Source organism: Grampus griseus, assembly GCF_964374135.1.
Source record: "Grampus griseus genome assembly, chromosome: 1".
Classification (NCBI taxonomy): Eukaryota; Metazoa; Chordata; class Mammalia; order Artiodactyla; family Delphinidae; genus Grampus; species Grampus griseus.
In genome coordinates this window covers 173,750,488-173,764,512 of record NC_139017.1, presented here as the reverse complement: position 1 = coordinate 173,764,512, position 14,025 = coordinate 173,750,488, and the positions used below count along the sequence as shown (strand labels likewise).

Sequence of the window (14,025 nt, the reverse complement as noted above, 5' to 3'; positions counted from 1 at the left end):
CTAGTGTAAACATGGTGAGTAAAAGAATAATATGTTCAGGCTTTTCTTGGGTTGACTGGTTACCCCAGAGATGTGGTAGTTCTCCCTTTTCTGCGTTTCAGTATTGTTCGTATCAGTATTCGGCCTTTCTTGAAAAATTGTGACAAGCTGAAATGAGACAAACTGTAACCCATTTTTATAAACACATGAACAAATCAAATTCTAATTCTTGGCAGTAAAAAGTCAGAACACTCACTCTGTTTGGAAGGTCCTTTTGGTTTTCTGTACCTCTTTCTCCCCTGTAATTGTTGTCCCTCTCCATCTTGAAGAAAAGCTAAATCAAAGTGTTTTCTTAGGAGAAATAGGGGATTCCTTGGAATATCATCCTTAAAAGTCAGAAAAGGATGTGTAGCCACCATTTATTGGGTGGCTCCTGTATGTCAGGTAAGGAGGGCTAGGAGCTTTACAGATGCTATCTCATTTAATTTTCACGTGTACCCTATAAGGAAGGAAGGATTATCTCCGTTTTACAGATGAGAAAAATGAGACCACAATGGTCAGTTACCTTGACTGAAATTTAATAACGAGTATTGGAGTCCTAAGTTTTAGGAGCAAGTGATTTGGGCATCTGTATATTTTTCCTCCACATAATGCAGCTTCTCAGACATAACCCTCTACCAAACCCAAGCCATTGTAGAAGCTAAAACACAAGCAGTTGAAGCTCCATTCATTCCCAACTTTTTTTTCCCTTCTGTGTTGGACCTTGGGATTTTCCAACTGTAATTTCCAGTCTTGCTGAATTAATCTTTACTATCGGGGAATCCCTAATCTTGTGTAAAAGGATTGAAATGGGACAAAAAGATTGAGTTTCCCTTAACGAAACAGAAGATGACTTAAAATCGTTTGAGGAAGCTGGCTGTACTTTTTCACACCCCTGATGTGCTTAACCCAAGATTTATTCAGATTTAAATAATTTGATTTGCACACTCAGGCCTTTCCTCCGCTTTGACGGGGGAGCAGACCAGAGCTTCGGGCCACCTCAGTGTGTGCTCCAATAGCCAGCTTCCTCTAAATGTGCATGTCACATTGTAATTTCCTTAAGCTATTTACTAAACTTCACTACTTTAAGTGTTTCTAAGCAAGTAGGATGTCATTTTAAAATTTGGTTTTCAGCACAGAGGTCATGAAAGTAGGGAGACTTGTGCTTTCCCACTCTCAGTTGATGGCAGAATATAAACTCATTCTCTCCAGTAAGTCCTTTTCTTTCCTTGCTCACCTCCCCTTACTCTGAAATACAGCTTTTCACATTTTGTAGAGGTGTTTATGTCTCTGAGTTCTGCTGGCACATTGGCTTTCAGATGCTTAGTGACACCGTTGCTGCAGTTAAGAAGCCGGATGGAGAGCGCTGGGGATGGTGTGTTGTCCTGAGAGTTCTATGGTTGATTAGTTCTATTGACCTGACCCGGGCTTTGCTTCTTGGAGAAGAGGAGAAGTAAGGTTAACTCACTAGAATTTAATAATCCCTTATTAGGATAATAATAATGCCACTTGATATCTGTCTTGATTTCCAGTTGTTGATGAAGGACTGATATCTCTGATCCCGTCTATAAGCCTGAAAGCAGGTGACGCTTTTATTTACTGCCCCTGCAACAGCCGCCGCCACCAGGAAGAAACCGAGGCCCAGCAGAAGTAAACAGCTTGCCCAAGGCGGCCAAACAGAAAGTGGTAGAGCTCTGGGCTCCTTCCTTGGCCTCTGACTTCTAGAATATTGCTGGGCAGTACTTCTTGAATCTTACCAGATACTATGGAAACCAACATCTCCTCCTGAGACTCGGGTTTCCGGTAATTGGTGTGGTGCGAGCCGTGTTAGCACACCTTTCCTGCAGAGGGGGTTTCAGAGAACATGGGGGGAGAAAAATGTACCTTTCCCTAAGGAGGCTTATTGACTCATTCATTAACCACGTGCTATGTACGTGAAATGTTTGGGGGCTCACAAAGAGAAAGCATGATGAGAATAGTTCTTAGAGCAGCATGTTTTGTGGAGCGGAGGTGGTAGGGAGAAAAATTTCAGCTTATATCAGGACATTCCAATAAGTGATTTCTACATTGCTGGAGGTGAGTGGAAATAAGAGAGACTGTGGAAGAAAGAAGGATGGCACCTCCAGAAGGGGTGAGAGTCTGGCTTTGCCTTGGCTTTCCTCAGAGCCACATGATGACATGTCCAGGCCTGACTCTTAAGGGGGGCTCAGCATGTCCTGAAGTGGTGACTTGGAGGCCCAACTGGTCAGTAAATGGTAGCAGAGACGCACCGCACTTAGGTCACATAGGCAAATGGCAGTGACAGCTTCTCGTTTCTTTTTTATTAAATACCAGCAGGGAAGCCTTCCTGTGCCATTTGTAAGAACAAGGAAATTTCCTAGTTAGGCACATGAGGAGGGTGGAGATGAGCCCCAAAACTAGGAGCCAAATTGGGGAAGTCAAGTGACGTGAAGAGAGAGAGAGAGCGGCAGAAAGCTGGCCATCGGGTCCTTTCTGTTTCCCCAGTCACGCTTGTTCTCCCCTCATCTTTGCACTGTTGCTCATAACCTTTCCTCTCTCTGGAATGCCCTTCTCCCCATCTCTGGCCAAATGGCTCTGAGTGTGTAAGGTCCAGTCCAGATCCCTATAAGGTCCTCCCCGCTCTGAATTCCCAGAGCACTTTGTGCTTCCGTTAGGGCAGTGACCGTGTTTTTCCTTGGAAAATACTAACCATTTTGTGCATGTCCCAAACATCCATTTAACAAGCACTTATCATTGTCAATTAGGTGCTCAGTTCTGTGGCAAATACTAAGAAAAGTAAAACTTAAAAAAAAATTTTTTTTGAGGTATGTGGAACAGGTAAGCCAGATCAGAAGTAAGTCAGCATAATACAGAGGGAATAAGTATTGTAGCTGGGATCTGTGCAAAATCTTTGCAGTTTCACGAGATAAGTGCAGTGGGGGCCAAGGGGAAATAACACTTTATTCTCTTCCTCAAGGATGAGATCGGCTTGAGACGAACTGTTTGGTGCAATTGCCTGCTTATTCGTTTGCATCCCGGAGTAGATGTAAAGCTCCTGGAAGGCGAAGATCTTACTGTCATCAGCTGTTGCCAGTGTCCCTATGACTAGTCATAAATGTTTATTGTAAGAGAGCTGAGGGGATCCCGGGGGTTCCCACGTGGGCTCCCATTTATCTGGTATGACATTTTCACGTGGTGTAGATTCAACAAATAGTTATGAAATACGTGAAACACCTGCTGGATTTTTAAATTAACTATTTTATGGTTTTTATGTGGAATAAACAGAAACTTTGAAAACGTTTCTGTATGACTTTCCTCCCAAGCATGTCTGTAAGCTGACTGAGATGCACAGTGATGGTCTGTGTGTTGAAATACAGACAGGAAAAGGCTGCTGACTTCCAGGATCCTGTTTCATCTCCTCCGCTCTCCATCACTCAGGTCTAGGATACGCACCTGGATGGAATGAGGCCAGGTGTGCATTACTGGGTCAGGGCCAGGCTCCGCAAGGTAGCAGGAAACCTTGGGAAGCTATTATAGGGGGAAGAAGGGAAACCCCAATCCCTCTTAATCTAATGAAATAAAATAATATTTATGGGAAATATCTGTTTGCTTTATTAGAGGAAAATGTTCAAGTAAACATTATGTAACAACACACTGAATTTATGTAACAACACATTGGTTTGGAAGCAGCGACTTTCAGTGTTTTCACTGAAATGAAAATTAAGCAGAGCATGCTTCCAAAAACAGCCCATTGTTTCAGTTTTGCTGCTTTTGTCATGTTTCAAAGCAGGGTGTTTTGGCCAGTTGGATTATTTTCTCTTTATTGGTAACTTGGAAATTGGCAAGGATGATGTCAAAGTTAGTTATAAAAGAAGAGCTAGTTTTCTGGAAATTTAACCTTTGTAGCATACTCCTGTTACTGTTTGATCTTTACAGACATGCAGGAAAGAGTACAAGTATTATTATTGCCACTTGAGTCACAGCAAAGGTAATGGCTCCTGGAGGCTTAGCAGGGAGCTTGTAGAAGGGGACCAGCACGCAGGCCTCCTCTGTGGCCCCAGGCTCTTTCCATAGACCACACTGCTGCTCTAGAAAGCCCCCTTTCCCCCTCAGGCACTAAAGCGCTTTCATGCCTGTGAGATGATTTAACCTTGAAACATCCCTAGGGGGCCAGCAGGGCAGGTGATGGGAAATGCAGCCACACAGGTTGAATGGTTTTGCCAAAACCATGCAGTCAGCGTTGGCACCAGTGGCTGTTGCCCAGACCTCATGACTCCAAGCCCACTGCTTTTCCCGCCAGAATAAATCTCCTCGGCGGAGGGCCAGAGGAGCTTTCTGACATGGGGAGACAGCTGTGGAAAAGTGTTACTTCCAAGAGAGGGCCTTACTTTGCTGGCACCCATGCTGGGTTGTGTGAATGGTTGGTTCTAAAATCTCAGATGCGCACAAAAATCTCTAGTCACCGGATCACTGAGAAAGAGCAAAAGGGGCAAAACCAGGCAGATTTTATCAGCCTGTTTCTGGGAATGCTTCCTACCTGTTTGGATTTTGTGTCCAGTAGTGTCAGCACGGAAGGTTTGCAGGATTGCTGCAGTATGGTTGTTTAAAAATCAATTGGCAAGACGAGTTGAGCTGCCTCAATGAATGTTATATATAGAGAGAAAAATTCTTAGGACTAAATACAATGAAGAATTTGCCACTTGTTTCTCTTTAAAAGTTAAAACACAGCCGTGAACAATGTCTAACCTCAGTTTTATTTTTTTTAAAAATTGAGTTCTATGAGAAGCCTCTTTTGAGTAATATTTCATGTGGTAACTTAGCTCTCTTAACTGCTCCCTTTCCATTGAAGCCCATCTTGTATTCCTCCCAAGATAAATCTTGAGCCTAAGACTCTTCTCACTCTTTCCAGATGAACATGGCAAAAAGGCAGCTCTTCCCAGGTTTGGACCCTCAACACAACCTCTGATACCCTCGTAGAAATTCTTAGGACACAGATCTGGGAAAGAATTCGAAGACCAGCTTTTCACCCTCTAAAATTACAGATGGAGAAACTGAGACCCAGTGAGGTTCTCACAGCTAATTAGCTGTGGGGCCAGCTCTGAAACTCAGGCCTTCTGGCTACAAATCTGGCATTGTCTTTGAAATGGGGTCAGCAGCTGTGGGTACCTGCTTCTTGTCCTTTTAGAAATGAGGGAGAGAAAAGTAGTGGGGGCAGAGCCCTGATGTGGTGTTCATTTTCTCAGCATCCTTTTTGTGGATTTTATTTGTTTATACATCTGTCTCCACACTGGACCGAGCTCCTTGAGGACAGGGGACTAAGTTATAGTCACCTTGGTATCTTTCACCTCAAGCACTGTGCATGGTATGAAGAAAGCCCCCGAGGGCTTGTTGGGCTGAGGGATCTGTTTTGTGTAAAGATCAGCTCACCAGAACAGGAGGGAAGTATAGCTCCTTTGAAGCAGCTCACATCACTAGTCCTTCACCCGTGTCTCATCCAGTGAGTAAACTCCTGCAAAACTGTACCTCATCTAAAAATAAAACAAGACCACCCCCCGCAAAAAAAAACCAAATAGGGGATCCCTCTGTAATCAGATTTAGAAGGCAACTGATGAAGTGAGATAGAAAACTTTGATAGACACATAGTCTTTGGTTAATGCCAAAATTAACATGACTTTGTTGGTCAAAATGAATTTTAAAAGTTTCTCCCTATGTTATTTATTATGCATGTTATTTATTATGATTGTTGTCATTGGGTTCCCTCTAAAGTTCTGTGTGAGTTAAGAGAGAAAGAAGAAAGGGGGGAAAAAAGGGACCCTCCAGGACTGGGTCTAACCTAGGGGAGGAACAGCCACTTGGCATCCCCCTGGGTGAGCCCTGCAGATGCCTGGTTCCATGGTCCACTTGGCCAGGCAGCCCAGAAGAACATGCTTATTAGAACACTTTGGTTTGAGCTTGTGCCTCTTCTGAATCCTCCTCCAGAAAGGCACTAACTGTGCAGCAGCCTCTGGCTGCTGTGGGCAGAGTGACTTGCACGCCGGCCCGGGTGGGTGACCGAGTTTGCCGGGCCGGCCCCCCTTCCCTCTCCCGCGTGTCTGGGTGGGGTGTGGGCCAGGGGACAGGCCGGCCTGGGTGAGAGCTGGCACTGTCCTCGCCAGAGTAGGTGCCTGGAACCTTCGCTTTGTGCCTTTTTTGCTTTAATCTGGAACACTTTAACAAGACAGCTGACCAAAAGGTGGTGCCTGAGTCCTGACCCTTTGCCGGGCCAGATGAAATCACCATCTTTCTGTCTCCAAATGATCACTCGAGTCCAAGCCCTCAGTCACCCAGCGGAGCCCCTCCACTTGCTTGTCGGAATGAGATTGCAAAGAGTTAACACTTGTGCTTTTTCGGAAAGTTATCTGTGAAGAGTATTAGTTGTTTAATAAAGCGTGCCTGCCCTCCCAGTGAACCCGCCAGTGACTCTGCAGCTGGGGTCATTCCAAGTTCACGCGGTGGACTTTTGACTGCCTTCTGTGTCTGTGAAAACAGTCGGCAGCTCCTGCGGGGATCATTCATTCAGGCCTGTAACACAAAACTATTGCCAATGGGCACCTGCTGGGGTGGCTTCCCAGGAGGGCTGGGAGGGAAGATACCAGACTCTTCAGGCATCTGCGGAGATAAGAGCAGCAGGGGCTCCACTGGGAGCCTGCTAATCTGGCTGCGCTTAGACCCCACTGCCCCGGCCGCAGGCTGGTGTCAGGATGTATTAGGGATCCCCAGTTGGGATGGGATGTGAGCTAATTAAAGGCCTTTTACAAAGAGGAGGAGTGAGGAGGAGGAGGAAGAGGAGGCGGAGGAAGGAGGTTTGGAGCACATTCCCCAGATTTCTAGCACATTCTTTATTCCTCTCTTTTGTCCCTCAAAACAGAAGAAAACAAAACTGAAGAGTCTGAACATTTGCTTATTTCTGACCTTAAATCGTCATTCATTCTGCCTGGTACTATATTGGTTTTAGCTGCTGTTTTTATGGAATTACATATATTGGTACCATTAGAGATATTTTGCCACATTCTCCCTGGAGACATCCTGCTCTTGAAATACTCTAGGTGGACTGCTTGAATTCTGCTCCTTTCCCCCCATTGATTCATCTGGGTAATAAGTACCTGTTGTGGCGTGTCCTAGTTTTTTCCCCTTTTCCTTGGAAAATCCATTTGCCAGCTGTAGGGGGTACTGTGGGGAGGATACCATACATCAATCCACAGTAAGTGCTCTTATTAAATTTTGAGATGGTGGTGGTGTGGTGCTATGGTTTCAAATGTCAGAGCAAACGCCATCTTGAAAATGTTGTCAAGTATGAGCATAACAATTCATTTTATGGTCACATGCACTTCCGGAAAAGTCACCTAAAAGTGTTTGATTACCTGTTCTTTTGTTTATTTAGCCTGTATATCCCTCCTCCGCCAACAAGCGGTAAAGTAACTTATTATTTTTTTAAAATTTTTATTGAAGTATAATTGATTTACAATGTTGTGTTAGTTTCAGGTATACAGCATAGTGAATCAGTTATGTGTGTGTGTGTATATATATATTCTTTTTCATATCCTTTTCCATTATAACCTAATTTATTTACAGACCAAGGGTATTTTTAAGTCCGTGGTATTTTCTTAATCTGCCTGGTAATGATACATTTCTTGAAAGCAGTTTTGTTCACACACAAACCCAAGCCTTTATTCTATCACTTCTGATACATTTCACATAAGCTTGACTGTGTGCAAAGAAACATTTAGATTAAGTTCGTACTACATGGTAACAATCTGAGGAAATTCCAATCAAAAGCCAGCAACCTGTTTCCTTCATTCTGGACTGTTGGTGTATCTGGCTTTGTCTGTGTTCTGATAAACGGTAACCACAATGTTAATTTTGTATTTCCTTGCGTTTTGTCTCACGTAATCTGTCCTCAGAGCTGACCGGGAGGCTTGTTCACTGCCATGCGATTCGTGAAATAGTGGGGTAATGAGCTTGATTGTGTGGAATATGTTAGTGTGTTATGTGTAAGTGTTTAATTGATCTTGATTCCTGGGTATTGCTATATAGGAAACATGGGATAGTTGCTATGTGATGGCACAGTTGAGGGAAGTTTTCAGTTTACGCTAGTAGCTGAATGGGTATCTTTAGAAATGCTGCTAGCTCATATTCACTGACTGCTTCACTGAGTACCAGGTACTGTTCTGAGTCTCCACATGAATGGACTTGTTTCATCTTCACAGTGGCCCTTTGAAGTGCTGGTCCCTGTTGATACCAGAGGACACTGAGGCTCAGAGAAATTAAGTAACTTGCCCAAGGCTCTGAAGAGAGCCGGCTGGGACCCAGGTTCTCTGACTCAGAGCCTGTACTCCTGGCCCCACCTGGTGCAAAAAGTTGCACCTGTCTAGTGGGCTTCATTCATGGACACGTCTTCAGTGTCAGATTTGCAGGGACTAACCATGTAAGGCTGCATTCTCAAGGGGGTGCCGAGAATCTGAGTCACCATTTAAAGCCCCTCCCTGTAGTTCCCTCTGTCATATGATTAGCCCTTTTGTAGGTGCTGCACCGTCCAAGCCAAAGTGTGTGGCTGAGAATGAGGAAATGCTCTAACCCTGTCCGAGGCACTTAGTGAAGGCGTTTTAACTTCGTTCTAGCTCCACACTCTGGGCTGACTAAATATAGACTTAAGTGCAAAAAGCATAACCTCATATTAAGAAATCTGTTACTTATTGTGCCTACACAGTAAGTTCACAACTGCCTATGAACAACTAAAAACACCAGGATGTGTGCGAGGCACAGAGGAAACAAACAAGAACAAAACAAAGGTCTTCCCCCCTCCCCCCGCACCCTGGGTCACAGTCCAGCATGGGAGAAGGTCCCGTAAGTAATTGTGCGCGTTAACGCGTTCAGGTGCCAGGACAGAAGTCTGTGCAGGGCCGGCGGGGCACTAACGGAGCGCAGGCCTTTGTACCCAGGGAAGGAAGGCCTGCGCCCGACCTTGAAGTCATGGAGATGTTGGCCATGTGGGCACAGGAGGGCACAGGGGGCAGCCCAGGCAGGAGGGACTCAGGGATGTGGGGCAGCTGCAGCAGCGCCGGGGTGGCAGGCCACTGGGACCAGAGAGCATGCCGTGCCGTGCCGTCAGCTGCCTATTCAGGGAAAGACCGGCCTGCCTTTTTACTTCCTTCTGTTTCCCTCCTCTCCCCTTACTGATTAGAAGTGAATTTCAAGGGGAAGAGACCTAACTGGATTTGTCACTTTTTAAGCCTAGTATCACTGTCATGATATGACCCTAAATTGCATACACAAAATGTTAACTATTACTTTTTTGCAAGTATTTTTATGTATGTGAGCAGAGTAGTTGCACCTTTGACAGAGGCCAGAACAAAACCGACAGCCCCCACCCCTCCAGAAGAAAATAGACCTAACTTTCTTTTGGTATAATTAGGACTAAAATCAAATCACGGCCCGTTCACAGCAGGCAGATTGCAGATCCAGCCAAGCCGTTCTTTCTGGCCAGAGTGACTCCGTCTAGTGCTAAGTCATGGACTGCCTCCGGCATTTCCAGTTACCCTACCTCCATCTAGATGTGGCAGAAAATCACCTTCCCCGAAGCCCAGACAGACAAACCTCAGGGTCCTTGTTAAAGGAAAAGGGGGTATTTAGACCTCATTGAAAACAACTGGGCTAGAAAGGGAGGGGGAGGGAGGAGGGAGGTGGTAGGCTCACTTTTTAACTGTGTTTTGGGAAATTAACTTCTCTGACCCCATTTGATCAGTCCATTAAACTGTTTCACCATTTTCTTTAGACAAAGCCAAATAGACATGACCTAAATTTGTGAGGGAAGAGTGCATTATATATAGGAATGTGTTCCCCCAAACTTCCCCTGCCCCTGTCCACTCCAGTCACTAGATCTTTCTCTGAAAATCCCTCCTTTCCTGTTTCCACTCAAGGCAAATGACAGTGTCCACATGTTGATTTGGAATTTTAGTTTTTCATGTAGGATTCAAAGGGGACATTTATCTTGAGATAGGAATGGCTACTGTTTCTCCACCAGTGTTCAGACTAAGGCTACATACGTCCCTCGTTGACTTCTTAGAACTCTGGACCTCGGTGTTTTCCCTACACCCAAAATTGCGGTGCTGGATGGCGTCTGCCTGGCTCTCGGGGTGGGAGACAGATTGGGTCTTTGACTCTCAAGATTGAAGTTAGGTTGGGCGGCTTGGCAAGTATGATAAAGAAAAGGTTCCTTGAGTAAAATCTGATAAAATGTCCATCAGGAATGGACTCTCCTCTCCTTGGAGAGGCTCAGAGTGGCTCACCTTGGTGCCTGTTCTGTGGTGGTTTCACTGCCCTCATCACTTAGAGCGTGAGCATTTGTGAGTTGCCACTTGTGTCCTGGACTCGGTGAACTGAGTCACTTTCATAGGAGTTGGAGAAAATTACACATAAAACAGAATGCTGCTTCTTTACAGTTTTCCTGTGTTCTCACCACGTCATGGTTTATTGCTCTTTTCCATGGAAACTTTCTGTTTGGTGGGGAAACATGGTGCTACGTCCAGCATTCATTGACAGCATGAAGGTCGGCATCTCAGCCCCTCATCTCTGACAGATGGATAATTAGAGAATGAGACACGTTCCATCTTTTGGTGGAAGTTAACCAGTTGGGGAGTTAGTACCGTAGAGCCAGCTGCTGAGTATATTCTCATTTGACTTTTCTCTCTACAAGCACTTCCTGGCTTTAGGATGGCCTGCTAACCCCATTTTGGATGCCTGGGCTCTGAATCAGCGCCGAAAGTTTTACATGTAAAGAATTAACATTTGGTCATTTCCCGTGAGCCCGATAACAGTGCTAGGCACTTTATACCATTTTCACCTTTCTTCCCAATTCTCCTTTCTTCCAGTTGCTCACATACCTTGGGGTCATCCTTGACTCAGCACATCCGTCAGCTGTGCCGCCTGTGGACCTTCCCCTCCCACCCGCTGCTTCCATGCCATCCATCCCAGCACTCAGCCCCGCCCTGTCTATTGTAGCAGGTTCTGTGTCCACCCTTCCTTCCCCCCTTCTCACTGCGGCTCTCAGTACAGCAGATGGAACTCAGATCGGGTCCTTCCTCCATTCAGCCCCCTCCTGTGGCTTCCCCTTTCACTCTCCAGAGAAGATTAAAGTCTGTGCAGTGATTTATAACGGGTACGTGGTCTGCCTCCCCCTGTACTTTTCTAACCTTGCCTTTTACCCACTTGTCATTCCCCACCCCACTTGGCTCCATCGAGCTGACCTGCTTGCTGTTGCTCAGCTGTCCCTCAGAACTTCTGCCTCAGGGTCTCTGTACCAGCAATTCTCTCTGCCTAGAATGTTCTATAACCCCATGGTTTTCACCTGCATCTTTATCCAAATGTCACTTTGTCAGTGAGACTTCCTAGCGCCCCTCCCTCATCTAAAATTGCAACCCCCTCTATCACTACCTCTTATCCTCCCTCCCTGCTTAATTTTTCACTTAACATTTATTACTGCTTTCATTTTGTATATTTATATCATTTATTGTCTATGCAACTAGAATATAAACCCCAAGAGGGCCATAAGCTTTGTCTGTTTTCTTCACTGCTGCATCCCCAGCGCTTAGAACAGTGCCTGGCACATAGTTGATGCAAAGTACGTTTTTTGTTGATAGGAGGGAAGAAATGAAAGGAGGAAGGAACGGGCGGACCCTTGGAGTTCAGCATTATCTCAGTTTACAGAAGGGACTCTGAGAAGTCGCCGAAGATCACACAGCCAATAAGTGAAGCCAAAATTTACCCAAATGTGTGACTGCAGAACTTCTCTGGTTTCCTTTACATGTTTCAGCCTCACTTGTGACTGCTGTACACATAGACTCTGAATTGTGCGCACAGATAGAGCAATGTGAACGCGCTACAGTGCCTTAAGAGAAAATACTTGGCCAGAATCTCCCAGTCTCCTCAATATCCTCTGGCACTCAATAGATAGAACAGATGAAAACTTCTCAGCAAAGTTTTAAACCAGATACCCCTCAACATAAGGAAAGTGATTAGCACACGGAGCTGAAGAGATGAAAAAGAACACGTTTTTAAAAATACGGACTTTCAAGTCAAACCAGTGAGCAGTCTTTTTGGTCATTTATTCCCAAAGCTCCTGTGAGTTCATTCCAGGTTCACTAGGGAGACCAGCACCTGTCCATTCCCTAGTTGCACTGTCGTGTACGCATCCATACCCTGTGCCTGGCCCTGTCCCTCGCCCTGGGGAAGCAGAGGTGGACCAGACAGTTAGGACTTGAGCAGCGTGCTTTCAGCAAGCGTCTCTCCCCTTTGAGCTTAAAGGGCTCGTTTCAGTGGATTCCTAGAGTGAGGTTTTTGTTTTGTTTTGTTTTTTTGGGGTGGGGGGGAAACAATCTCCCAATTTTATTTTCTCATCTTGTTCCATGAAGTTCTGAGGTTCATTTTAAGTCCATTTGGCATTCTTCTTTTGGTAGCATAGGAAGTTGAGGCACTTATCTAAAGATTAAGAAACATCCAAGGCAATGATGTCCTGCTTTCCTGCATCTCTGACCCTTATAGACTTTACAGCAGTTGTTAAGGGTTAGGATTAGAGGTTCAAGATCCTCTGAGAGGCCCCATTCCTATCCATCAGCAAAGCCACAGGCACCCTCTGAAAAGACATGGTAGGAGTTCCATACATTTCAGGGAGTTCTTTCTGCCTTGTTTCCCGCCTTTTGCCTTGGACTGTAGATGGTTTTTCTTTTCTTCCCTGGATGCTGCCTCTTGGATACAGCCTTAAGCTCGTGTTATACCTGCAGCCCAGGAACATGCCTGGGCTCCCGCTTGTCTGGGAGAGGTGCTAAGAAATCAGGCATTAACTGCTACTAAACATGCTCCCCTTTGTTTCCAGTTATGCCCAGCCTTATCGGTATTGAGGGGACACCATTATATGTTTTGATCCCTGGTTTGTGTTATTTGCTATAGGAACGTGCCTTCAGAGCCTTCTTTTAATAGAAAAAGAGACAGTGATGCCGTATCTTTTAAGAGATATGGGCACAGAGGGAAGAAAATGGATGAATAATAACTTGAGTGGAAGGGAAAGTTAACGGAAGGCATTTCTAAGATTGAGCAGATTCAATTGTATCTGTCATTCTGAGAAGAAGAAGCCAGAAAGACTGAAGGTACAAGAGGAAAAAGGATTGATTGAGTGATATCCAAGACAGGGTCTTACAAGAGCACAGAGGAAGGGGTCTAGGTTTAAGAAATAGCTCACTTATTCAATTTAAGGTGGGTGGGGGGTAAGGAAAGAGGTTTTTTTTTTTCCCTTAGTGAAGTAGAATCTATCATTTCTGTGAAGTGGGACTGGGGTTAAGTGCTAGTGAGTTGAAAAAGAATGGAAAGCAAATCTTTATTTTGCTCTAACAGTGTTCCAGACACTGTCTGGTGGTATGGTACGAAGATGACCAAACCTCCCTGGCTCCCTGTCATTGGAGCATGCACTCCAAGCCTTTCAGCATGCTGCAGCCCATGTAGCCTTGTGAGCAAAACAGATACAGCATGTTTACATGACAGTCGGACACCCATACTAATAAAGCTACACTCAGAAGGAGTACAGCAGTGGTAACCCTGCAGGCTTGTATGCAGGGAGAGGCCATTCAAAGGCTGCGGAGGCATCTGTGACGGCTGACCTGAAGTTGAAAAGTCGTAGACCTGGAGCCATTCCTGCTGGGCAGGGGAACGATAAGAGTAGTAACTGATGGGGGTACGTCCCCGTAGTTAACTTTCTACCCACCTTTCTACTAGATATTTCCATCTTGGGTAACAAAGGCCTTTCTTCCTAAATCCAGACCAATGCCTTTCATCTGTTATTTTCTGCCCATGTGAATAGTAGCTATTTGCAATATATTATTGATTATCTAGGAAATAATTGAAATTTAAGATTTGGGTATCTTTTGAGTTTAATTTTAATTTCATAAGCTGTGTCCGTAAACATTTTCTTTTAGAGTCAGA

General features: G+C 45.1%; 1 protein-coding gene across 5 annotated transcripts in view; it reads left to right on the top strand.

Moving 5' to 3' along the window:
• Window positions 1-14,025, top strand: part of VPS13D (vacuolar protein sorting 13 homolog D) — a 244,821-nt gene that overhangs the window by 164,314 nt on the left and 66,482 nt on the right. Inside the window, exon 65 of one of the 5 annotated variants that reach the window (XM_082649815.1) lies at window positions 2,996-3,150. The exons of the other annotated variants lie outside the window; for them this stretch is intronic. Coding sequence (XP_082505941.1) covers window positions 2,996-3,127 — 132 coding nt within the window. The 3' untranslated portion in view covers window positions 3,128-3,150. Of the gene's footprint in view, window positions 1-2,995; window positions 3,151-14,025 lie in introns of those variants that run through there. 5 annotated transcript variants of the gene reach the window in all.